At 41.3% G+C, this 24,133-nt stretch overlaps 6 protein-coding genes across 8 annotated transcripts; 5 read left to right on the top strand and 1 right to left on the bottom strand.

Moving 5' to 3' along the window:
- Window positions 1–452: 452 nt before the first annotated feature.
- LOC124348754 (homeobox protein aristaless-like) lies at window positions 453–4,385 on the bottom strand. Its single transcript, XM_046799027.1, has 6 exons — window positions 3,828–4,385; window positions 2,903–3,122; window positions 2,662–2,785; window positions 2,039–2,435; window positions 1,928–1,963; window positions 453–1,847 (listed from the first exon to the last, which is right to left on the bottom strand). The coding sequence occupies exons 1-6, from the start codon at window positions 4,165–4,167 to the stop codon at window positions 1,186–1,188; spliced, it is 1,779 nt and encodes a 592-aa protein (XP_046654983.1). The 5' UTR covers window positions 4,168–4,385; the 3' UTR covers window positions 453–1,185.
- A 2,219-nt stretch (window positions 4,386–6,604) lies between these two features.
- LOC124350558 (calpain-C-like) lies at window positions 6,605–12,332 on the top strand. Its single transcript, XM_046801323.1, has 15 exons — window positions 6,605–6,884; window positions 7,927–8,105; window positions 8,901–9,090; window positions 9,236–9,291; window positions 9,424–9,527; window positions 9,669–10,125; window positions 10,211–10,490; window positions 10,567–10,641; window positions 10,739–10,950; window positions 11,023–11,141; window positions 11,244–11,440; window positions 11,509–11,567; window positions 11,642–11,906; window positions 11,978–12,036; window positions 12,100–12,332. Exons 2-15 carry the CDS (start codon window positions 7,965–7,967, stop codon window positions 12,124–12,126), a joined length of 2,241 nt encoding a protein of 746 aa, XP_046657279.1. The 5' UTR covers window positions 6,605–6,884; window positions 7,927–7,964; the 3' UTR covers window positions 12,127–12,332.
- Window positions 12,333–13,049: 717 nt separating this feature from the next.
- On the top strand, window positions 13,050–16,490 carry LOC124350700. 2 transcript variants are annotated; one of them, XM_046801509.1, is made up of 3 exons: window positions 13,050–13,255; window positions 13,316–14,389; window positions 16,353–16,490. In XM_046801509.1, the coding sequence occupies exon 2, from the start codon at window positions 13,317–13,319 to the stop codon at window positions 14,379–14,381; it is 1,065 nt and encodes a 354-aa protein (XP_046657465.1). In that variant the 5' UTR covers window positions 13,050–13,255; window position 13,316; the 3' UTR covers window positions 14,382–14,389; window positions 16,353–16,490. The 2 variants fall into 2 exon arrangements, with proteins under 2 accessions (XP_046657465.1, XP_046657464.1); XM_046801508.1 differs by lacking the exon at window positions 16,353–16,490 and having other exon boundaries at window positions 13,316–14,391.
- Window positions 15,036–16,490, top strand: LOC124350703 (speckle-type POZ protein-like). The gene is made up of 2 exons (XM_046801513.1): window positions 15,036–15,227; window positions 15,294–16,490. Exon 2 carries the CDS (start codon window positions 15,295–15,297, stop codon window positions 16,339–16,341), a length of 1,047 nt encoding a protein of 348 aa, XP_046657469.1. The 5' UTR covers window positions 15,036–15,227; window position 15,294; the 3' UTR covers window positions 16,342–16,490.
- Window positions 16,491–16,926: 436 nt separating this feature from the next.
- On the top strand, window positions 16,927–20,958 carry LOC124350697 (speckle-type POZ protein-like). 2 transcript variants are annotated; one of them, XM_046801506.1, is made up of 2 exons: window positions 16,927–17,132; window positions 19,514–20,958. In XM_046801506.1, the coding sequence occupies exon 2, from the start codon at window positions 19,597–19,599 to the stop codon at window positions 20,668–20,670; it is 1,074 nt and encodes a 357-aa protein (XP_046657462.1). In that variant the 5' UTR covers window positions 16,927–17,132; window positions 19,514–19,596; the 3' UTR covers window positions 20,671–20,958. The 2 variants fall into 2 exon arrangements, with proteins under 2 accessions (XP_046657462.1, XP_046657461.1); XM_046801505.1 differs by lacking the exon at window positions 16,927–17,132 and adding an exon at window positions 19,325–19,451.
- Window positions 17,716–18,258, top strand: LOC124348753 (speckle-type POZ protein-like). Its single transcript, XM_046799026.1, has one exon. It carries the CDS (start codon window positions 17,716–17,718, stop codon window positions 18,256–18,258), a length of 543 nt encoding a protein of 180 aa, XP_046654982.1.
- Window positions 20,959–24,133: the final 3,175 nt, after the last annotated feature.

Below are 24,133 nucleotides of genomic sequence, written 5' to 3'. Positions count from 1 at the left end.
TGGGGGTGAACTAGCGCATTTTTCATCGCTGTGGTGATGCCATTATCAACTGGGCGAAAATTCTCTTTTTTTTTCTATTCCCACCCACTCGTCGATTTACGTGATCGGATTTTTAATTTACGGCAATTTTTCATTTTTTTCTCCCTTTGGGGGGTGAATAATTCAATTTGTTTGAACTTGAATTATTCATGTAGTCACCCTCGAATGTTTCACCCCCAAGAAAAAACAATTCTTCTTGCGGTGAAACATGTTTCCGAATGATTTTTCTCCCCTTGAAAGAATCAAACGAAAATTTCATCTTGGCCTATTTGCGGCATAGGAAACAGCAAGACGATGACCGACTTGATCCGCAGAGCGTACGACACCCAATCATTTTCTTGCTGACTCCCTGACTCAACATTTTCTCCACCCCAATCGTGACTTTGCTGGACGACCTTTCGTCGCACAGCAGAAACCCCAAAACAAAAAACTGGTCCAAAGTCAACCAACCCAAGGTTTATTTCTTTTAACCAAAATCTATTGCGGTTAAATGGGGGGAAAACTCGTTTTCCCAAAGAAAAAAGAAAAGGTTTCAAGTGGATGAGAAAGGTGACACTCTAAATGTTATATCGAGACGGAAGTGTATTTTTTGAAACATTTTTTCAGACCTGTCCTGCTATGGAGGTCATTGGGATCCTGTCCAAAAACAACTCGTCTAATAATTCCGACTCCTCTGCTAGACAGATTATTCCAAACACTCGTTTTCTTTTACTCTAAATTTCCATTTTGACTAATGAGCAGAAATTTTCTTTCGTTGGTTTTTTGTTTGCAATTCTTTAATCGACCAGTTCACCTGGATACAAAAATGTCCAGTTCTTTAGGTTTACACGTCTCACGTTTAGGTAAACACAAAAATGGTGAGGGGAAAGACTTGATGTTCTTTTTCCAAAAAATGTTCACACATATTGTTTGTTCTTTTTCTATCCCACATTAGTGAGAAGGAGGGGAGAAATGGACTCTGTAACGGGACAAATCAGAGAGGAACACATACACACACCGTTACGTCTCTCTAATAGGTTAGGGAGGGGGGATGTTATATATTCAAACAACAACATGAAACATCCACACAAACAAACTGAAAATTAAAAGGAGGGAGGCTAACAACAACACAACCATCCATCATCCATGTGTCCATCTTTTTCTTGTTCAAGAGTCGTTTAAACTGAGAACAACTTCGTCGTCAGCATCGGCGGCTCCAAAGTCGCCGGAATGTGGCGGATAATCTTCTTCTTCTGCGGTTTTGGTGTCGTTTGTCTTTTGGTGGTGGTGTTGTTGTTGTTGCAGGTGATGGTGGTGGTGGTGTTGTAGGTGTAGTCCCGTTTTGGATGTCGCGTTCATAAACGCCATGTTGGCTAAGTGGATTTCATCGCCGATATCGGCGTCGTCGTCCGTTACATCCGGTGGTGGCTGCTGCGGCTGAGACGGCCCCAGGCGCTGCAATTGAGACGCCAGCGACGGGTCCGATTCCTTGTTGTTAGTGGCGTTGTTGCTGCTGCTGTTGTTGCTGTTTTGATTCATGAACGACGAGGCCAAATCCAATGCGCCGTGACTGGCGAAGAAATGGTAATCGTCGCTGTTGGCGCCGACGCCCACGTCCTCTTCAGTCCCGTGGTCGTCGGGCTCGTCCGATTCCCGGTACGTTGGATGCTGCTGAGTGGGCGGCGGTGGGTGGTGGTAGACTGGCGAAGATGCCGTCGACGTTGTTGTCGTCGTTGTCGTTGCATTGACGTAATGGGGCCAGTCGGGCGATGGAGACGCCGACAAGTGGGCCAGAAATGTTGAAGGTGTCACGCTCCCGCTCGTGTTCACTGTCGCATTCCGGTTCATTGAGATTTAGTTCACTCTGATTCAATTTGATCTTATTTTATTCAGGGGAAAAAATGTTTACCGTAAATCTGCTGACTCGATTCACCAGTTGTCGTTTCTAAACAAAATTATTTTTACAAATTTTAAAAAATCTAAATTGTATCAATTGAATTGAATTGATTTTGTGTTTCACCATTAGTGGAGACTGGCAAAAGAGGTTCCGGATGATAAATGTAGGACGTTTCGTGGCCGACAACATTTTGTTGCTGCTGGTGGTGATGATGAAGGTATTGACTGAAAAGTTGTTGCTGCTGCTGTTCACAATCAACTTTGTTGCCAACGATGCTGACCATCGATGACGACGAGGCTTCGGGCTGTTGCATCAGTAAACCGCTGACGTCGGCCGTCAGTGACGCGCCACCCGATGGGTCACGTTCGAAAGGATTGTCGTGGCCTTGGTGCTGCTGCTGCTGTTGTTGTTGTTGTTGTTGGCCGAGGTGGTGCTGCTGCTGCGGGTGATGCTGGTGGTGTTGGTGATGAGTAATTCGTTCGTGTTTTCGAAATTTGGCGCGACGATTTTGAAACCAAACCTGAAAAATTAATTAGTTTAAGAAACGACTCGTAGATGGCGCTAGCGTCCGCGCTCAAAATTTTAAAAAGCCATTTTTATGTAATAAGCTCGGCTCTCTTTAAGCCGCTTTTAGAAACAAAAAATGTCGATAGATTAGTCCGTCGTGTATACCAATATATGCAAATGAGAGCCTTAAAGGTAAAAGAATTTGATAGTCGTAAAAATATTAATAAGAAAATTGGAACCTGAACTCTCGCTTCGGTCAAATCGATTTTGACGGCCAATTCTTCACGGAAAAAGACATCGGGGTAATGGGTCTTGTGGAATGCGTGTTCCAGCTCTTCCAGTTGGAAATTGGTGAAAGTCGTCCTGTTTTTTCCCCACCATTTTGTTATACCCAATCAAATTTTTCATTTGTTATTTTCTTTTTTTTATCTTCGACTATCTATGATTTATTATATATATTTTGTGTGTGTGTGCAAGTACCGATATCTTCTTTGCTTTCGTTTCAGTGGGCCGTGACCACCTCCGCCAGATGTCTGCTGCTGCTGCTGCTGCTGGTGATGGGATTGTTGCGTCACCGAAAGTCCCTGTCCCTGGGAACGGGTCGTCGAAGAGGTCGAGGGTGAATCGTCGTCGCCACTGTCGTGATTCAGAGTTTCCGGTGAACCAAGAGCTTCATCCTCCACCACCACACCATCCACCCCTAGTGGCAAAAATAAAAGCCCCAAAAAAAGAAGAATAACCAAAAGGGCTGGTTCACATATATCCTGGACATCCATACATATATCAGATTAGGTATAGTTGCACAACAAATAATATCTAGAATAATTAGCTTAGCCTAATTTAGTTAGAAATGCCTTTAGTGAGCCCTGCCGAAGACCTGAACATTATAGAGTCGATGGGGTAGTAGTAGCAGTGTGTGTGTGTGTGTATATGCTGTTGCTGTGTGTGTGTGGTGCTCTGCTCTCTATAATTGAATCAACTATCCTCTAACAAGGTTATAACAGCTCTTCTATACTCTCTCTCTCTCTTGACTAGCGAAAATTCTACATATAAGTTAGACTGGGCTGGGACCTGTCGCTTTTCAGTTACCAGATCTTCTCAGTCACCTCATCATCCACCACCCGGATGGGCTCCCGAAGGACCAACCGATTTCTCTGCTTTTGTGTAAGTACTCTTTTGTTAGTGTACGTGGTTGAATGAAAGGTTGTTTCTTTTTTCTTTTTCTCTCTTTTTATGGCTCTTTTTTATATTTTATAAGAGACCCTGAAATCAACGTATCACGATGATTATGCAAGACTTGAAAGGGGGGATCCAGCATCACGACATTTTGACTTTTCACGACTTTTTGTGTGCGAGTAGATTTGATTTTATATTTTAAAAGAATCAAAAAGGGAATTTCTTTTACCTAAATGAGCGGATGATGATGAAGGGACGTGATGATCTAGAAGGAGTAATCCATTGTTGTTGCTGTAAGGTGGCGGAGGCGGCTGAGTGCCGGACGAGGACGGAGGACAATCGAGCGAATCGAATTGCGATTGAATGGAGACGGTGGGATCATCCGGACTGGCTGGATTGTAGTGCAAAATGTCGTGAATCGAGTAGCACGACGGCGGCAGACAGTTGAGCCGGAAGTGTCTCAACGGCGACGAGGACGACGAGCTGCCGGAATCATCCGGCTCGACATTGCCTCCTCCTCCGCTGCTGCTGCTGGGCGTCGTTGTGCTCCCGTTGTTCATCACAGACATTCACACGTACGGAATTCGCGGACGACGACAACTGTTCCGGTCCAGCTCAATCGACTTGACCGTCTAGATGAAGTGACACACTACGGGCTCCGACATTATCGTCGCCCAGTTGCAACTCGATGGCGGACGGGCTGCCAAATAATAAAAAAATGTAACGCAACGGACCTGATTGTCGCCGTAGCGCATGTCCGCCCCCGTCACCCTCTCTCTCTCTTTCACCAGGTATGGAATTATGATTTTCTTTTTTCCAGCCAGGGGGTTGACGACTACGTTTGAAGTAGATGTATACCTCGATCCGCCTTCTTTCTCCCCCCTTCCATTGCGTTATTTCACTGATCTAACGGATTTCGAAGCTCTACGACCGTTTTTTTTCCGTCTCTTTTTTTAGTCCGTCCGTTTCGTGCGTGTTTTTTTTTTTTTTTGTTCACACAACAAGGTGGGGGGTGGTGGTCCACCTGAGGTGGGTGGAGGGTGTCGTTTTGTCTCCCGGGGTTTATTTTTTGATCAAATGTTGAAGTGAATTATAATTTATTGGAATGACATTGCGACTTAACGAAACCCTCGGCACATTGTCGGAATGTGTCGGAAATCCAGGGCAACCAATTAGTCCGGATACAAGGTAACCCAGTCGGATAGAAAAATAGACGGGCGACTTTTGATAGGCTTTCCAATCCAATCATCGGTGCGTTTGTGTGTGTCGTTATGTACCTACTTGATTTGAGCCAGGGCAAATCAATTTGATATCTTTTCGGTTTGGGAATAGAACGAGCGAATAATTTTGATCAAAAAGAAAAATAAGTTTTTCTTTAGTACATGGGTGGAGAGGGGATACACACAACAACCTCATTTTCATATTTTTCTGAGCTCCGGCACTTTGTCGGCTTGAATAATCGATGGTCCCGCCGTTTCGTTAGACTATTGGAACTCCTTTTTTATTTATTTTTTGAAATACATTTTTGTACTACACTGCAGTGGAGGACTGTACTGCAGTCAAGTCAGGAAATGATTTCAAACACCTGCTACCGCTGGCAAACTCTTACGCCATATCTTACTTCTTTAGCTTCTTTTTGAGTGGAAAACAAATAACAATAAAAAGAAGAGAATAAAGGGAATCTGCACCGTTGCTGGAACACTTTGGCACGTCATGTCGGTCGGCTGCCTATGTGGAACAGCCCAGCGCCAGCCCGGCCAGCAAGAAAGAAAGAAAGAAGAAACACATTGGCGGCCGTGATGTAAAACAACTCGAGGAAAGACACAAAATGAGAGGAGATTAGTTTGACTGTTTGGAAATTGAATGTGTCGGACGGAAATAAATTATTGGGCCGTATAATACTGTTAGAAAATGCTCCGCGCAATGGCGGAACCGCAGAAAAGTAATCATCTTTTTCTCTAGTAGCTAATAAGAGAGAGAAAAGTTAATCCGGGCGCCAGTTTTAAGCGGGCATCGATGTCACCGGAACTTTCTACACACGTACTCATCTCGTCTTTTTTGTGACTTTTTTAAAACTGTAGCGACAACAATGGTCCAGCACGGAACATTATATTCTCTAGTTTACTGTCGCCCATTTAGTTGGGGTAGTAAAAAACCAAAAATTTGAAACTTTTTCTTCTTCTTTTTAAATTAAATTTTTCTGGTGAAATCTGATGTTGAATTTTTCGTGAATTTCTGCCGAAATCTTAGACGTGTGTGACCGTTTGTCCGGCGTGTGTTGTACGGGTTCTTCACGGTTAGTGGATATCGATTGCATTCACATCACGCAGGGAAAAACCCGCACCTCAATTTTTTGATGAAAATGAAAAAAATTCTAGCGCGCCATTATTCAAAATCAAATGAAATATTTTGCCCTTTTTGCCGATTTTAATTTTCAAGGTTTCACAAGCTGAGAAAGGGAAAAACAATTTAACTCAAGTCGGATGAGATCACACCCACTATCGCCTAGCATCTTCTTCCTCTCTCCGACCCTGAAGAAAAAGTCAAATCGAATAAAATAAAATAAAAAGAAAAATTTAAAGGATAGTCATCACGGTTCCTCCTAATATTTATTCTTCTTTTTCTTGTTGAAAGCGTCCGCTTGGCCATTCCGGGAATTTGTTTGTTTGCGTAGGTGCGGTCGCCGCCGTCGCCGAAGAAAAAGAAGAAGAAGAAGAAAAAGTTGAATACCAAAAAAGATGGTCCATGATAACAACATTCAAAAGGCAAGAGACGAAGGCAATAGAAAACGTTTTTCCTTTTGAATTTTGTGTTTTTTTTTCTAGTCTTAGCTAGAGGCTAGAGTCTTGTGTGTGTGTTGACTGCGGCATTTCGCCCTGAGGCTCTCACCTGGTTTTTTTTTTACCTGCGTCTTGCCAAGCCCGAAGAAGGAGGAGGAGAAAAAGAAAAGAGAGAACCTTCCAGCAGGAGCAGCAGCGGCGGCAGTATTATATATTTTGGTGTGGTGTTACAGGAGGAGGTGGTTGGTTGGTTGGTTGGTACAGTACCTCATGGTCATCAGTTGCGTTCAGCTCGTGACACAGTGCGGTCCGCTTTTTATTCTCTCCATCCAATATAAAGTTGCAGCTGTCGCCCGGTTTTTATTATTTTCTTTCTCAATTTTGTGTTTGTGTTGATGTGCTGTGGCCGTTTGCGAGTGAAACTTTTTTGTAGTTGATTTCCCTCCACAAATTCGAATGGCTCATTGAGAGTCGTCTGGCCGACCAACGACGTTTCTTTTCATCAGGTAAACACACACACACTAAGAATTGATTGGTATTTTTACAAAAGATCTTTTGGGGATGAAGAGGGAAACTTTCACCCGTGTGGTAAATCACTTCGACCTATTGAAAATTCCTGACTCGTTGGTCATCATACACAAACACGCAACAGGTCGAGAGAGAATCGGTGTGTGGGGGGAGGAAATTCGAAACCGCCCAAGGAAAAATAGGAATTTCTTTCTTGGTGGAATAATGAATTTTTTGTATTTATTTATTTTCTCCCTTTTTTTTTGACTAACAAATTGCTCACGTCGCCCACACGGGAGAATATTTTTGGTTCTCTTGTTTCCAACGAGTTGGACACGACCGATGTGAAACCGATAATCCACACGAAAAAGAGCGTGAAAAGAAACATTCATTTCCTGTCTCCCGAAAATAGTATCTCTATTCAAACGGGATTTTAGGGTTTTTATATTTTTTACGATTATTAGATTCGCTTTTTTGATTTGATATTAGCCTGCGGATCGTTGGCAATTGAAACGGGACAGACAAATTTTTCTACAGAAAAAAAAAATCTGGGGGGGAGTTGCCATTTATTTTGCGTCACAGCTGTTTCGTCATCTCTCTGGTGTGGGCACAGAAGGTTATTTTTTATTTTTAAATGCGCGCACCTGCCGCTCACGGCCACCACACGTTACGTGTTTGGCCGCGATTTATTTGCCAAGAAAAATTTCCCCATTAGCGGGCGACATTTCACGACGGTCTTTTGGGGTGGAAATTTCCACGAGGATGACATCGTGACAAGAAGGAGAATTGCGTGCCATCAAGTTGTAATAAGATCAACCGTCAAATGATGATGATGAGGCTTGTCTCCCCCCTGCCATTGCCGACGACCTGTTGACCTACTGAAAGAAAATCTGCGACATTTTTAACATCCGTCTGAAAATAGAAAACCAACACACACCCAGAAATTGTTTTTGTAAAAGTGCTAATCATCAGCGGTGGAAACGAGTTTTTTTATATTTTCTCTTACTGGAAATTGACATTTCTAAACATTTTTATGCGCAGGATATTTGAAGAGAAATTCCCTCCACCCAGCCACCGCGATGGCGTCCGAATACGAACGCATCCGGCGCCAGTGCCTCAAACGCGGCGAACTTTGGGAGGACACGGAGTTCCCGACGACGCAGACGTCCATTTTCTACCACCAGTCGCCGCCATTTCAATTTGTTTGGAAACGGCCCAAGGTAAATAATAATAATAAGCCGAAAAATTGTCGCATCGTCTATTTAAAGAGAAGAGAGAGAGATAACAAACCCGCCCAACACACAAGAAAGAAAAAAAGGTCGATTGTGAAAGTGGCCGGCCCGACTTTCACCGACTGGTTGTTGTTGTTGTTGCAACAACATTCAAGGCCAGTCCTTGTTCGCCTTTTTATATCCCTTTCCCAAATCCCACGTCTCTCTCCTTTGAGTTGTCATGTTGACGTCATGGATTCCTAGTCGGAGAAATGGATATCCATTTGGGTGTGTATTTGTGTTGTGATGGATCGATTAAGCCCCCCGGAAGAAGGAAAAAAGCCGGATATTTTTTTTGGATTTTCACAACAACACCTTTCTCCTTCCTCGTTTATTGCGATCGAGCAGCCGACGAATGGAAAGTGTGTAGTAGTTTTTTGGCAGCGCGTCAACCGTCAAGTGACGTGGCGTTGCGCGATCCCCGACACGCAAGTCTCGGAAATTAATCGTCCGCGGATAACAACGCGAAAGAAAAACGGAGGGAAAACTTTCTCTTTTCTGCTTTTGGTTTCTTTCTTTTTCTCCTAAAAAATTGATCTGACCGTAAATAAAATAAAATCCACCGAAAATGTCTGAAAATAAAAAGGGAAAATGTTCGTGAAAGTCGAAACCCGATAAAACGGAACGAGCAGCGTGCGAATCTATTTGGAATCAATGGACTGTCGATTCCGTTACAACACCGGGCACCACCGCCACTGTAATTTGATTTTCTCGTTGGGACATTTTTATTTTTATTTTCATTAGGAACTGGCCACCAATCCGGTGTTTATACGCGAGGGAACTTCGGTGCTGGACGTTGTTCCGGGTAAACTGGGAGACCGTTGGCTCGTCTCCACTTTGGGCTGCCTCTTTTTGACCAAAGGATTTTTCTACCGGGTCGTTCCGGCCGACCAGGGATTCGACACGGCCCTGGACGGTACAAATTCGTCGACAGGTGAGAAAACAAAGATCCTCCTCCATGTTGTTTTACCCAACAATTAAAGTCTAAAAAAAGAAAATTGTCAAGTGAATGAGAGCGGAACAAACATCATCATCTCTCACATCATCTTGATTTGTTTCTCTTTCGTTTCGCCCTGCAGGTTATTGCGGAGCGTTCCGGTTTCGGGTCTGGTGGTGCGGCGAATGGGTCGAAGTGGTAATCATCGCCCGGTTCATTATGTCTTACCTCCTTCCTTCTTTCGTCGACTACTATGTCTTTTTTTAACCGAGAACGCGAGTTAAACCATTTTGTCTTGTTTGTTTTTGTTTGTTTTTCTTTTGCTCGTAGACCGTGGACGATCGTCTGCCCACTGTCAATGGCCGTCTGGTGTTTGCCCACTGCCTCAATTCCGGTCAGTTTTGGCCGTGCCTCTTGGAGAAAGCTTACGCCAAGTCAGTATAGCCACAATTAGGACAGACAGACAGACGGACAACAGAGTTCATCATCTGGAAATAGTTTTATTATTATTTTGTATTTTTAATCATTTGCTTTCCTTTTGTTCGTTGTTGTTTTTGGATCGTGTTGTCCACCAGGTTGCACGGCTCGTACGAAGCGTTGAAATACGGCACCACATTGGACGGGCTGGCGGATCTAACCGGCGGAGTAACGGAAAGCCTTTCAGTGGTCGGCGGTGGTCACATCAACAAAGACACGTCCTTTCACGTCCGGCTCCTGGCCCGCCTCCTGGCCAACACTTCCATACTGACGGCCGTGGCCCATCGCCCTACTACTACTACCGGCACCATCCAGCAGCAACAGCAGCAACAACCCAACAGCCTGACGTCGCCGCAGCCCAACAACAAGGAGAACAACAACAATAATAATAGCTTGTCCTCTTGCAACAGCAGCAGCACAACCACAAGCAATGGATTAACAACAACCAAGGAGCAATCACTGCAACAACAGCAACAATCATCTCGCAGCGTCACCGATCGGCTGCCCATCGGCATCCTCGTCGGCATCAATTACAAAATCTGCGCAGTAGACAAGGTGCGGCGAATGTTTTCAATATCTTTAAGGCAAATTTTTATTCAAATTTTATTCCATTTGTGTGTCTGGGAATGGAATGAATTAGGTGGATACATTGACGGAGGAGAGCGTGCCACTTTTGCGTCTGCGATGCCCGTACGGGCGTCACGGCGAGAGCACGGGCGACTGGTCCCGTGGCGACGCCAAAAACTGGGAGACGTCCGTTTCCGTGTCGGCGGCCGAGCGCGAGCGACTCGGTCCCGACCAACTGCCCGACGGCGAGTTTTATCTGAGTTTTCCCGATTTTATCGCCACGTTTACGGCCATCGAGTGCGTCCACCTGGACGCCGAAACCAGTCGCGACGAGCCCACCTTGCAGGGGCGAGGTACAACAATCGCCCATCCCCAATTGTTGTCCAACAACAACAACAATTGATTTCCATCTCTTTTTTATATTTCCAGTTGCCTGGATCACTCGAGTTTACCAGGGATGTTGGCAACGTGGAGTCACCGCCGGCGGCTGCCGCAATAATTCCGGTAATTCAACTTGACCGCAGACTTGTGTGCACAGGATAAAAATAACGACAACTGATTTCCCCATTTTGATTGTGTGCGGCTGTGCGCTCGTATACAGAGACATTCCACATTAATCCGCAACTGCATCTGATTGTCAGCGATGCCGACGAGGTTGTCATATCGCTGAACCAGCACAGCGTCCTCGAGCCGAAAGTCATCGGCTTCTCGGTTTATCCGCTGCCCAAGTTGACGGGCTCAGACCTTATCAATCGAGCTTTCTTCAAAAAGACCAAAAGTCTCGTCAACTCGCAGTACACCAACAGTCGACAGGTCAGTCAATTTAATTTGATTAAAATTCGGTTATCTCTCCTTATGCTAATGAGTTGTATGCGTTCATCACAGGTGAGTCAGCGCTCCCAACTGGATCAAGGCGGTTATTTGATCGTTCCTACAACTTTCGAAGCGGGTCACGAAGGATCCTTCACTTTGCGGGTGTACAGCACTCAGGCCATCAAGCTCAAGTATAAAAATTCGATTCTTAATTAGTCGTTGGCATTGAAACATTGGGAAATGATAAAAACCCGTTATAACATACCCAACCCAACCCCAAAACGACAAAACAGATTGGTGGATATGTTGCCGTGTCAAATGAAACCGACTCTGATTCGAGCCCCTCCGGTCATCAACGGCTACAGCACGCAGACTACTGACGGTAAAAACGTGGCCCAATACGAGGCCGTCTTCCTCCAATTGGCCGATGAGCATCGCACCGTTAACGCGTTCGAGCTGCACGAATTGCTCGAGGCTTGTCTACCCAATGGTAACGCTACTCTCTTTGCTCCATTGCTATTGAAATTTATACACATGTGTTTCAACTTCTTTTAATAGATTACATCAAGAGCTGCGCAAATTTGGACGTTTGCCGGCAACTCGTCCTCGTCTTTGATGTAATCATTTGAATTTTGCCTTTTGGCGATTTAATTCGAAACTGATTGAATTTAATTTTGTTTGTTTGTTTTAGGTGTCTGGACTGGGTAGACTGAAACTGACGGACTTTCGTGACTTTATGGCCAGTCTGAAACAATGGCAAACGGCTTTCAAATCGCACACGAAGGAGAAGACGGGCATTCTGAGAGCCGAGCGCTTCCGTGACGCCCTTCACGACGTCGGATTCCAAGTGAATAACGACGTTCTCTCGGCCCTCATTTTACGTCACATGCGCAAAGATGGAACCCTCAGATTCGGAGATTTCGTTTCGGCCGTCCTCCACCTCACCGTGGCATTTGGTAGACAATTCGTTTCCTATTTCATTGACGTGAATTTTTGATTGTAAAAACATTTGATTGTGATTTGACAGGAACTTTTGATAAGCGTGATCCGCTCCAGAACGGAAGTGTCAAGCTCACACTCACAGAGGTAAATTTTGTCAAATTTAATTTTGTGAATTTCATTATTAATTTGAATTTTTCATTTTTACAGTGGCTCAAGTACGCGCTTATGTGCTGATCTTTTTTGTGATTGGCTGCTTTTTTTTTTTACATCACACACACACACACAAGTTTTATATGCTCACATCCGCATTGCTGGATTTTTGCTCATTTTTTTTTACGTACACACACCCACACGAATAAGCAAATTTTTTATAATTTTGTATATAGCCTTTTTTAAAAGAAATGCTTGGCAATAAACAACCAATTGTTTTTTTTTCGGGATTTGAATATCTCTGGCAAATTTATTTTAAAACTTTGCATGACGAATCGAAATTATGCAAAGAAGATTGCATCACTGGCCGAATTTTTGAACTGATCTCTAATTTTATTTGAGTGATGGGATTGTGGAACTCTCGTCCTAATTTTCACGTCCTGGAATTCTTTTTTGGAGGAGGAAGAAAAAGAACATTTAAATCCACTATTTCTTTCAGTCGACGCTTATTTATATGTTTTGCTAGGGGGCAATTTTACTCTGAGATCTGACCCAAATCTTTACTTCTAGAAGCTGCGTGAATCTCTCAATCTCGGCATAGCTCTTCCTGTTTTCATCTTTTTATTAGCAACCAGTTGTATTTTTACAAGGAATTAGCATAACGGGTGTATACATCCCGGATCCCGCACACAAGGAATGTCAAGCGATTGATAGTGGCTTGGAACAAGTCCCCCATGAATGTGATGGTTAAATTTGATTGGCATTTTTTTTCGTTTGAACTTTTGAAATCTATGATTTTTTTTCTCATGCAGTGAAGTCGAGCTGGTTGCTGGACTGTTAGTGTTCATTGTAAATTTATCACGTCAATCGCAATCCGTGGGAAACTGGGAATCTATTTTTTAAATCCAAAATCATAATTAGAACTATCTAGCGGCCGCTAGATGGTTTCAACACAGTGCTGCCACCTTTCGTGCTAATTGAACATTTTTAACATAATCAGCGTTACCCGTAAGTGTGACGCATTGAGCACTGACGTTGTGCATTTATGCTAATTCCTCTCAAAGTTATGAGCTGAGGAAATTTCGAAAGTGACAAAGTTTGACAAAGTAAATTCTAAAACTTCATGAAGAGTTGAAATTACTTGTATTTTCTTAGGGTATATTAATTGAACTTAAGGGGGTCTCGACTCTAGAGACTTCATTCCACACATTTGGTAAAGGAACTAAAAGGTTGTTTCGAATATTTGTATAATTTTTCTTCTATTCTACATTAGAATGTCGGACATATCCGTTCAAGAATTGCGGCGTGGACTGTTCAGTATAATCTGGAAATTGAAATTCACAGGCAGTTCTGAGAAAGTTGAACCAGTTGAACTTTGTGGATCCCAGGTGGGGCAAAAAATAACCATATCTTACATTGAAAACTCCACAAAAGGAAAATCCAAGAACAAATATGAATATACCCTCCTTGTCAAAGAAACTTCATGGGGTAACACCACAAGTGATGATTCACAGCTTAACGAAAGCAGTCAAGTTGTTGAAGAAATGCAACTGGTTCAAAAACAGATGTATGAAGTAAACAAAGAAACACTTGTGAAAAAAAAATCAGCAGATCCTCTAAAATTGCTGAAATCTGAAATGTCCAGCCCAATACATATTTGGATTAAAAGCAGATCCATCTATAGACCATACTATCCACTGAAAAAAATTGATTCTTTCAAGTGGAAAGCAGTAGGCACTACGAATCAGCAACGAGATGTTCTTTTATTGTGCGTTGATTTCGGCTCGACTAATAAAAGTGAACGAAACATCATCACCGGATTGACAGAGATGTTCAACAACCAACATCGCTGCGACGTCCAGTTCAAGTTCATCAATGAACAAACGATCGGTGCCCATATTTTGATTCTGTCTGCTGGCAGTCCCGTCTTCGCTGCAATGTTTCAGCCGTGCATTTCGGAGTCAACAACCCGTCAGGTGACCATTACCGACATCAAAATGGAAGTCTTCCGGCAGCTATTGATTCACTTGTACTCGGGCAGTGCACCGAAGATAGAAGAAGAAATCATCACCCAACCGCTCTACCTGGCTGCGGATAAATACGACATCGAGACCCTCAAAAGCGACTGCATCGACGTGCTACTGAAAAAATTGGACATCAACAACGCCATCGAAATGTTAGGTTGGTCTCATTTGCATTTCATACCGAAGTTGTTTGAATTCGCACTGAAGTTCTTGACGGATAATAGACGCGAAATCTGTCTCCTCCCCAAATGGCTAGACTTCGTCAGGAACCACCCGGAATTGTGTGCGCTTGTCACAAAGCGTATGGTTGTTTAATCTGATTTAACTTAACCATACAACTTTTACTGTTGTTTTGTGTTGATTGAAGTCCCTACACTTTTTTTTTTTCAACACAGAAAGCAATAACTTTTGTCGTTTTTTTTGGAACTCACTGAAATCTAGTTTTTTAATAATAAATTTCCTAAACCCGGGTTTAATTATTAAATCAATTAAATTATAATTGGTAAGATTACTGACGTTTTCAATCAGTTTGTTTGATGACGTGGCACCTGGTAAAGTGTAACGGAATAAGTATAGCTCTTCCGGTCCATCTTTTATTAGCAACCAGCTGTATTTTTAGTTTTAACAAGGAATAATAGGTGTACATCCCGCACACAAGGAAGGCCAAGCGATTGATAGTGGCTTGGAACAAGTCCCCCATGAATGTGATCGTTAAATTTGATTGGCATTTTTTTTTTCGTTTGAACCTTTGTGAATCAATGATTTTTTTCTCATACAGTGTAGTCAAGTTGGTTGCTAGATTGTAGACTGTTCATTTGTAAATTCAATCACGTCAATCGCAATCCCGTGGGAATCTATTTTTAAAATCTAAAATCAGAACCATCTAGCGGTCATAAGTGAATTGAACCATACAGTGCTGCCACCTTTGATTATTTTTAGCTTATTGGCGTTTCCAAAATGTGTGTTGTTATGCGCTGCACTGCGGTTATCTGGTGCAGTTAACAAGTTATGCTGATTCTTTTCAAAGTTATGAGGAGCTCATAAAATTTTGACAGTGACAAAGTTGATTCCAATTCTTTCTAGCAAATTAAAATTACTCGTTTATTCTTCTGTATAAATTGGATACCACTTGAGGGGTCTGAGAGACTCATTCCACACTTGGTAAACAAACTTTAAAACTTAAAGGTTTTTTTTTCGAGTACTTGTGTAATTCTTCAATCTATTTAGAATGTCGGAGATATTTGTTCAAGAATTGCGGCGTGGTCTGTTCAATATCCACTGGAAATTTGCAGGAAGTTCCAAGAAACCAAAGAAAGTTGAACAAGTTGAGCTTTGTGGATCCCAGGCGGAACAACGAATAACCATATCTTACAAAGAAGATTCCAAAAGAGAAGGAGGCAATTTTAATTCAAGGTACCAATATACCCTCTTTGTGGAAGGAAGTGATAATTCACAACTCAGTCCTAGCAGTCAAGTTGTTCAAGACATGCAACTGGTTCAAGAACAGGTGTGTGGAGTAAACAAAGAAACATTCGTGAAAAAAGAATCACCTGCAAAACTGTTGAAATCTGAAATGTCCCGTCCCATAAACATTTGGATAAGAAGCCCATTCATAAAAGGAAAAGACTTTCCGCTCGAAAAAGTTGATTCTTTCAAGTGGAAAACTGTACACTGTATCAATGAGCGACAAGATTCTCTTATTTTGTACGTGGATTTTGGCACGACTAAGAAAAGTGAACGAAACATCATCACCGGATTGACTGAGATGTTCAACAACCAACAACGCTGCGACGTCCAGTTCAAGTTTATAAATGAACAAACGATCGGTGCCCATATTTTGATTTTGTCTGCTGGCAGTCCCGTCTTCGCTGCAATGTTTCAGTCGGGCATGTTGGAATCACGAACCCGTCAGGTGACTATTACAGACATCGATGAGGAAGTCTTCCGGCAGCTATTAATTCACATGTACTCGGGCAGTGCACCGAAAATAGAAAAAGAAAACATCGCCCAACCGCTCTACATAGCTGCGGAAAAATACGACATCGAGACCCTCAAAAGCGATTGCATCGACGTGCTACTGAAAAAATTGGACATCGACAACGCCATCGAAATGTTACTTTGGTCTCATTTGCATTTCATCCCAAAGTTGTTTGAAAACGCCCTGAAGTTCTTGAAACAAAATAGACGCCAGATCTGCCACCGTCCCCAATGGCTAGACTTCACCAAGAACCAACCGGAATTGTGTGCGTTTGTCACACAGCGTATGGTTGTTTAATGTGATTAAATTAAAACAAAAAACTTTTGCTGTTACTGTATGTTGATTGCACAGCGCGTATACTTTTTTTTACAACACAGAAAACCTTTTTGTACTTTTTAGAACTTCGTGAAATTAATGTAATAAGGAAATAAATCTTTTAAAACTAGGTTCAATTGTTAGATCGCTTAATGATAATAGATGAGATTTTTGAAATTTTTAATCAGATGATTGGATGACGTGGGATTCCTGTTCGTCTTTTATTAGCAACCAGATATTTTTATAAGAAATTAGGATAACATTAACAGGTGTACATCCTGCACACAAGGAAATGTCAACCATTAACGCTTGATAGTAACAAGGACTTGATCAGGTCCATTACGAAAGTGACGGTTGAATTAGATTGGCGTTCTTTTTTGTTTGTTTTAACAATTGGTAACAATTTTTGAAGTGTTATGCAGATTGTTACAACGTCACGCCCATCGCAACGCATGCCTTGATGTTATTTTTTCAAATCGAAAAACAAAATCCATCTAGCGGCTATTTGAATACTTCAACCTGCAAGCCGGTTGAAAAACAGCGCCCCCTTTCATGTAAAGCGGCAAACATAAGTTTTGACATTACTAATTAGCAACTGTGTTGGACTGTGACGCACTTTTACGTTATGCAAGTGACTTATTACATTTATTTAAATCAAAGTACGATCTCTCATAATTTTTATATTCAAACGTGTCGAAGTTTTTGATTTTCGTTTTGGGTTTGGTTACAAACTAGGAACCGCCGAACCGGACATCGTCCACACGTGGTGATTGGTGAACAAACTCAAAAATTCCGATTATTCGTTCTTGCATTTCTTAGATTCTGTTTAGAATGAACGCAACATCTGTTCAAGAATTGCGGCGTGGACTATTCCGTATTCATGTGGAAATTGGAGACAGTACTTCAAAAGTAGAGACAATTGAACTTTGTGGATCTCAGATTGGGAAAAAACTTACAATCTCTTTCAATGAAAACTTGAATTTAGAAAAAGATAAACAAGAATTTAAATATAAGTGTGTGCTCACTGTAGAAGAAACCTCTTGGAATAATCTCACAAGTGATGATTCACAATTGAGCCCCGAAAGTAAAGTTGCTCAAGAAATGCTGCTGAATCAAAAACAAGAAAACAAAAAGAAGTTGATGGAAAAGATATCACAAAATCATTCAAGATTGTGCAAATCTGAAATATCTCGCCCAATCTACATGTGGTCCAAAGCCTTATTCTAAAAAAATAATGACTTTCCACTGACAAAGGTTGATTCTTGCAATTGGAAAAATGATGCTGGGACCAATAAGCACCGAGATCATCTTACATTGTACGTTGATTTTGGTACGACTACTATGAGCCAACGAAACATGATCACCGAATTTACTGAGATGTTCAACAGCCAACATCGTTGCGATGTCCACTTCCAATTCAACAATGGGAAAACGATCGGTGCGCATATTTTGATTCTATCTGCACGCAATCCTGTCTTTGCTTCAATGTTTCAGTCGGGCATGTTTGAGTCGCAAACCCGGAAACTGATCATTATCATTACCGACATCGATGAGGAAGTCTTCCGGCAGCTTTTGATTCACTTGTACTCGGGTATTGCACCAAAAATACAAGAAAAAAACATCACCCAACCGCTCTACATAGCTGCAGATAAATACGACATTGAGACGCTCAAAAGCGAATGCATCGACGTGTTACTGAAAAAGTTGGGTGTCACAAACGCCATCGAATTGTTTATTTGGTCTCATTTGCATTTCGTCCCGAAGATATTTGAATCAGCCATGAAGTGTCTGGTGCAAAATAGACGCGAAATCTGTCTCCTCCCCAAATGGCTAGACTTCGTCAAGAGCCACCCGGAATTGTCTGTGCTAGTAACACAGCGTATGGTTAACCTGGTATAAAAGAAGCTTCGTCCTGTACCTTTACTGTCACTGATGTTTGTTGCTTTTATCCCCTATCTCTTTTCTTTTACAATACAGAAAGTCGTTGTTTTTTTTGCATTTTATCTCCTACTCATTTTTTTTTTTAGGATATTGTTTTCTTATTGAAACATGTCTCGTTTATTTTGAGTTGTGTAATAACCGGGTTATTTTACTGTGAAGTGTAAAAAGTCTTCGTCTGTTTTTTTAAAAAATATTGAACTTGGTTTGTTTAGGTGGATTGGTTGGCAACCCCGAAAAAAACCCCCCCCCAAAAAACAGGGGTATCACTAAAACTCGGTAGTCTTCTTGCTCAAAAAATGAGCAACGCCATCAGCTTGTTAATTTGGGCTGATTTACACTCGCTCCCGAAGCTGCACGAATCTGCATTGAACATTTTGGTGAAAAATTGCTGCATTCTGTGTTTCCAACCTGACTGGCTCTATTTTATCAAGAACCACCCAGAATTGAGTGTGCTGGTCACACAGCGCATATCTGCCCTAGTTCCAATACCAACTCCGAAGACGACGAAGAGGAAGTCTTTCACTGAGAAAATCAACGAATTTTCACTTTGGAAGCTCTTTCTTCGTCTCATGTCCGTTTTTTTCTTTATTGTCTATTGTAAGAACTTCATTTATTGACAACCAAGTTAGTTTGCACAATTTTAAACTGTTTTAATGTTTAAAAGTTGCATTGCCCCCCCCCTTATTTTTCTTTATCTCATTCCATCAAACTGCTATGTTTTCATTTCAAATTGCATTGAAACCCCATGAGACATAACTGCTCACAGTATTGTAATAACATATGTAATGTTTTGCTGCTGTAGCTCAGCTCTGCAGGCACAGTCTGTGTATGCTGTATGCACTGCACTCTATGCAAGTAACACTTTTGAAACTCTTTCTTGGGAAAATTTTCATTGTCCCAGTTAAAATAATTAGTAATGTTTTGTGTTTGTGTGTTCTATACTTTTAGATAAAAAGTATTTAAATATTTGTACCAACTGAAATTCGAAAACTGGTAAAATGGTTTAATACATGCAAATGGCAACCATGCACCTAGCTCTGTAGCTTCATATCATATCCACACACTCGAGTGATTGACGTTTATAATTTGTTAACATTTTCATGAACTTTGGAAGCATTCCCGTAACTTTCGGCAATTTATGGAATCATCTAGTAATGCTGTTAAATACCCATTAATTTTGTCAGTTGTTTAAACCCATTTTTTCTCTCTACAGGCTTCAGCTTATCTGCTTGGAATTTTCGATCTTGAAGAGGAACTTGAAGCAGTTTAATACGTAATACTACTGTCTTGTGTGAAATGTCAAGCAAGTCAATGATCTCGTTACAAGAAGTACGTCCAGGATTGATCCGTATACATTGGGATTTCATTGGCCTTATGAGTGAAGTTGGTGTGTACAAAGAGACAGTTTGTCTGTATCGATATCAACTGGGACTGACCTACACAATCACTTACCGTCTGGAAAGCACAGGTGGCAGTTTAAATTATCTATACACTGTCACTGTTGAAGAAAGTCTGTGTAGCTGCGCTTGCTGTAAACTATGCTGTAATGAAGCATCAGACTCCACCATTGAAAAGTTCAAGACACTGCAACCAAATCGATCATCATCACATGTAAAGGCACCAGAAGCTGAAGTCCTTCGCCCCCTCTACATGTGGCTAAAAAGTGCTTACGCTGAATGCAGAGACATGCCACTACAACAAATGAGTTCAATCAAGTGGAAAGTATCGAGTGAAATCAGCAAGACACGTGATCTTCTCACACTGTACATCGATTTCGGGACGAATACTTTGAGTCAACGGAACATCAGTAATGGGCTGGCCGAAATGTTTACCAATCAAATTCTATGTGACGTTCAATTTCATTTTAACGACGGGCAGACGATCGGTGCTCACGCTGTAATTCTGTCAGCCGGGAGTCCAGTTTTCTCGGCGATGTTTCATTTGAAAATGTTGGAGTCGCAAACTCGGCAAGTGAAAATCACCGACTGTGAAGCTGAAGTATTTCAACAACTTTTGATTCATCTGTACACGGGCAACGCTCCAAGACTGGCGGAGGAAAATCTGACACAGTTAATTTATGCGGCCGCAGATAAGTATGGAGTGTCAACACTGAAAGGCGATTGCGTCAACGTGTTATTAAAACGAGTAAGAGTCGATAATGCCATTAAGTTGTTGACCTGGTCTCACTTCAACACCATCCCGAAACTCTTCGTAACCTCCATGAAATTTTTGGTGGAAAACTGCCGCGAAATTTGCCTTCAGTCCGAATGGATAGATTTTACCAAGAACTACCCTGACTTGTGTGTGTTGGCCACTCAGCGTATGGTCGCCCTGGTCCCCTCATCGACCGTCCCATCGCCTGACAATTAATTCTCTCCTGTTCTTTGCCTATAATGCTTCTTTCTTTTGTAAATTTTGTTCTTGAAATTTTTGTAGTTACTTTTTTTATTTTTTAGATCTTTTTGTGTTTATCTGTTAAATGGACATCCAGAAGAAACAAATTGTTTCCAAAAGACAACATTGCTATTATTGATGGTCATGGTATTTTAATTTACATAAATCTCCTCATCTCCTTTTCATGAATCAATTTGTAATTTTGTGCAGGCTATGTTTGAGACTCAGAAATTCTGAAAAGTAAACCTTAAATTGAAAATCTCAGATCTTTGCTTGACTGGTGTCAAATAGTTAAATGATAGATATAATAATTATTGATGTGTGTCTGAATGGAATGTTTCAATGTCATTAGCATTTTGATTATGCCTCGTTTGCAAACGATTAAAAACTGTTAATGTGAGTGACTCACGCGGGAGCGACGGAGTTTTGTTTCAAATGCATTTTTTATTTTACTACAGAATCGCAGGTAAAAACAGCAGTGAACTGTGTTCGAATCCCGAATGGATGGATTTCACGAAGAATTACCCGAATTTGTGCTTGTTGGTGATGCATCGATGGCTTCACACAAAGAGCGGGTCTTGTTTCTCCTAGGCGGTCATTTAATCATTGATAATTATCGCTTATTATAGAAAGCCTTTGAAATCATTTTCTCAAAATTAAAATAGTATTTTTAAGTATGAACTCTAAATTTTTTGTCGAACTTTATTTTCTCCTGCGTCCCTGTGTGTTGTAGGGTAAAGTACCTAATTCGGGACAGGCCCGAAAATTTCTTATTTGGGACGAAATAACATTTTTCAGTTTAAAACAAAAACTAACCCGAGTTTCGATAAGAAAAGTTGCTGAAATTAAAGAAAATGAACGGATCTACGTTTATATACAACTATGTCAATGTAGCTGTACAAATTTTAAAGATATGACAAAAAATATATTGGGAAAAAGGACTTAGAAAAAAGCTAGATTTGGGACGTTTGCAATCTTGCAATATTAAGATATTTAGGGGTTATTTTGAGCTGAATTTAGTCTTAAAATAAAGAGCTCGACAGAATCTTTAGATTCAATGCATAGAAATGCAAGAAAAATAAAGAAATTTCCATCAAATCGAACTTGAAGCTTGCTGGCGATAAATCCCATAACACAAAATCGGGACACCCAAGTACACAAAATCGGGACAGTATAATGTACGCAAGATGGCACTAGTTGAACTGTCAAAATCAGGGTTTTACTATCTAACTTCTAAGTTCCGTCCTGGACGACACTTATTGTGAGGTCGAATATTGATGATGAAAGTTTTTTTCATTACGTCTTTTATGATTTTGTATAAGAGTCTTGCCCCTAATTGTTAATTCTATATAATTTTGTTAAGACACTCCCCAAAAAGTTCTTGTGGCACAGTGGGTTGAGTGACTCTACTAAGAATCGCATTTATAAACTCTCAGTCGTGGGTTCAAATCCAAGGCATTTTTGATATTATTTCGGAAATCGCCTCAGGGCTGTCCCGAATTTATAGCACAGTAAGGATACCCGTAAAATTAATTCTGCGTGTTCTATCCTACGATTTGCATCATACATTGAAGAGATCGCCCTATTCTTGTATGTTCCCATGGCTCAGTGGATAAAGTGGCTGCCTGGGAATCGGATTATCTTTCTTGGTCGTTGGTTCGAATCTCGGGTAAGGCATTTTTTGAGATATTTCGAATATCGCCTCAGGGCTGTCCCGAATTTATAGCACAGTAAGGATACCCGTAAAATAAATTTGACGGCCATTTCCCTTTGGTTTTCATCATCTGTCGAAGAGTTCATCACATATTGACGTATGCCGATGGCACAGTGGGTTCAGTCGTTGGATGGGAACCACGTTATGCTTTTAATTATTGGTTCAAATCCCAGGAAAGGTATTTTTAAAATTATTTCGAAAAACGCCTTAGGGCTGTCCCGAATTTATAGCACAGTAAGGATACCCGTAAAATTAATTCGACGGCCACTTCTCATTGGGTTTTATCTTATATAGAAGAGTTCGAACAATATCGATAAGTTGTATTGGCACAATGGTTTAGTGGCTGGTTCTAACGCAAGCTTTAGTAATCGATTATGGGTTCGAATCCTGTTACCAGCATTTTTTGAATTATTTCGGATATCGCCCAAGGGGTGTCCCGAATTTATAACACAGGGGTTAGCTAAAAGCCATAGCCATAGCCAGTAGTGTACCCGTATGTAAAAATAATTCGACAGGCAACATAATCTCCCCGATGTAGAAGACTTTCGTTGTTCTCATGGCTCAACGGGTTAATTGCTGACATAGATGACATTTTCATTGAATGTCGTTTTCAGCCCCGTGTTCAAATTCAGAAGATAATTTCGATAGACTTCAGATTGAAATATTTTTTAAAAATAACCAAAGTAAGATTCGAACACAGAACCAAACCAAAAATTTCGTAAGAGACAGGCACTAAACCACTGTGTCAATACAACCGACTTTCGTCGGTTCGAACTCTTTTATGTTAGATAAAAACCAATGAGAAGTGGCCGTCGAATTAATTTTACGGGTATCCTTACTGTGCTATAAATTCGGGACAGCCCTAAGGCGTTTTTCGAAATAATTTTAAAAATACCTTTCCTGGGATTTGAACCAATAATTAAAAGCATAACGTGGTTCCCATCCAACGACTGAACCCACTGTGCCATCGGAATACGACAATATGTGATGAACTCTTCAACAGATGATGAAAACCAAAGGGAAATGACCGTCAAATTTATTTTACGGGTATCCTTACTGTGCTATAAATTCGGGACAGCCCTAAGGCGTTTTTCGAAATAATTTTAAAAATACCTTTCCTGGGATTTGAACCAATAATCAAAAGTATAACGTGGTTCCCAGCCAACGACTGAACCCACTGTGCCATCGGAATACGACAATATGTGATGAACTCTTCAACAGGTGATGAAAACCAAAGGGAAATGACCGTCAAATTTATTTTACGGGTATCCTTACTGTGCTATAAATTCGGGACAGCCCTAAGGCGTTTTTCGAAATAATTTTAAAAATACCTTTCCTGGGATTTGAACCAATAATCAAAAGTATAACGTGGTTCCCAGCCAACGACTGAACCCACTGTGCCATCGGAATACGACAATATGTGATGAACTCTTCAACAGATGATGAAAACCAAAGGGAAATGACCGTCAAATTTATTTTACGGGTATCCTTACTGTGCTATAAATTCGGGACAGCCCTGAGGCGATATTCGAAATATTTTTAAAAATGCCTTTCCTGGGATTTGAAACATGAACAAAAAACGGTAACGGTTTCGTTATCCGTCACTCAATCCAACGTGCCATGAAACACTGTCGAAAATGATCTCTTGTGTAATACCGTTGACAATAGTCGTGCAATTCGGAATAAGAGGGATGCTGACAGTCAAATATGTTGATTAACGTTTAT

This window comes from Daphnia pulicaria, chromosome 7, assembly GCF_021234035.1.
Source record: "Daphnia pulicaria isolate SC F1-1A chromosome 7, SC_F0-13Bv2, whole genome shotgun sequence".
In the NCBI taxonomy this organism is placed as follows: Eukaryota; Metazoa; Arthropoda; class Branchiopoda; order Diplostraca; family Daphniidae; genus Daphnia; species Daphnia pulicaria.
Note: the sequence above shows the minus strand (reverse complement) of the source record. Positions and strands in the feature narration are given on the sequence as shown.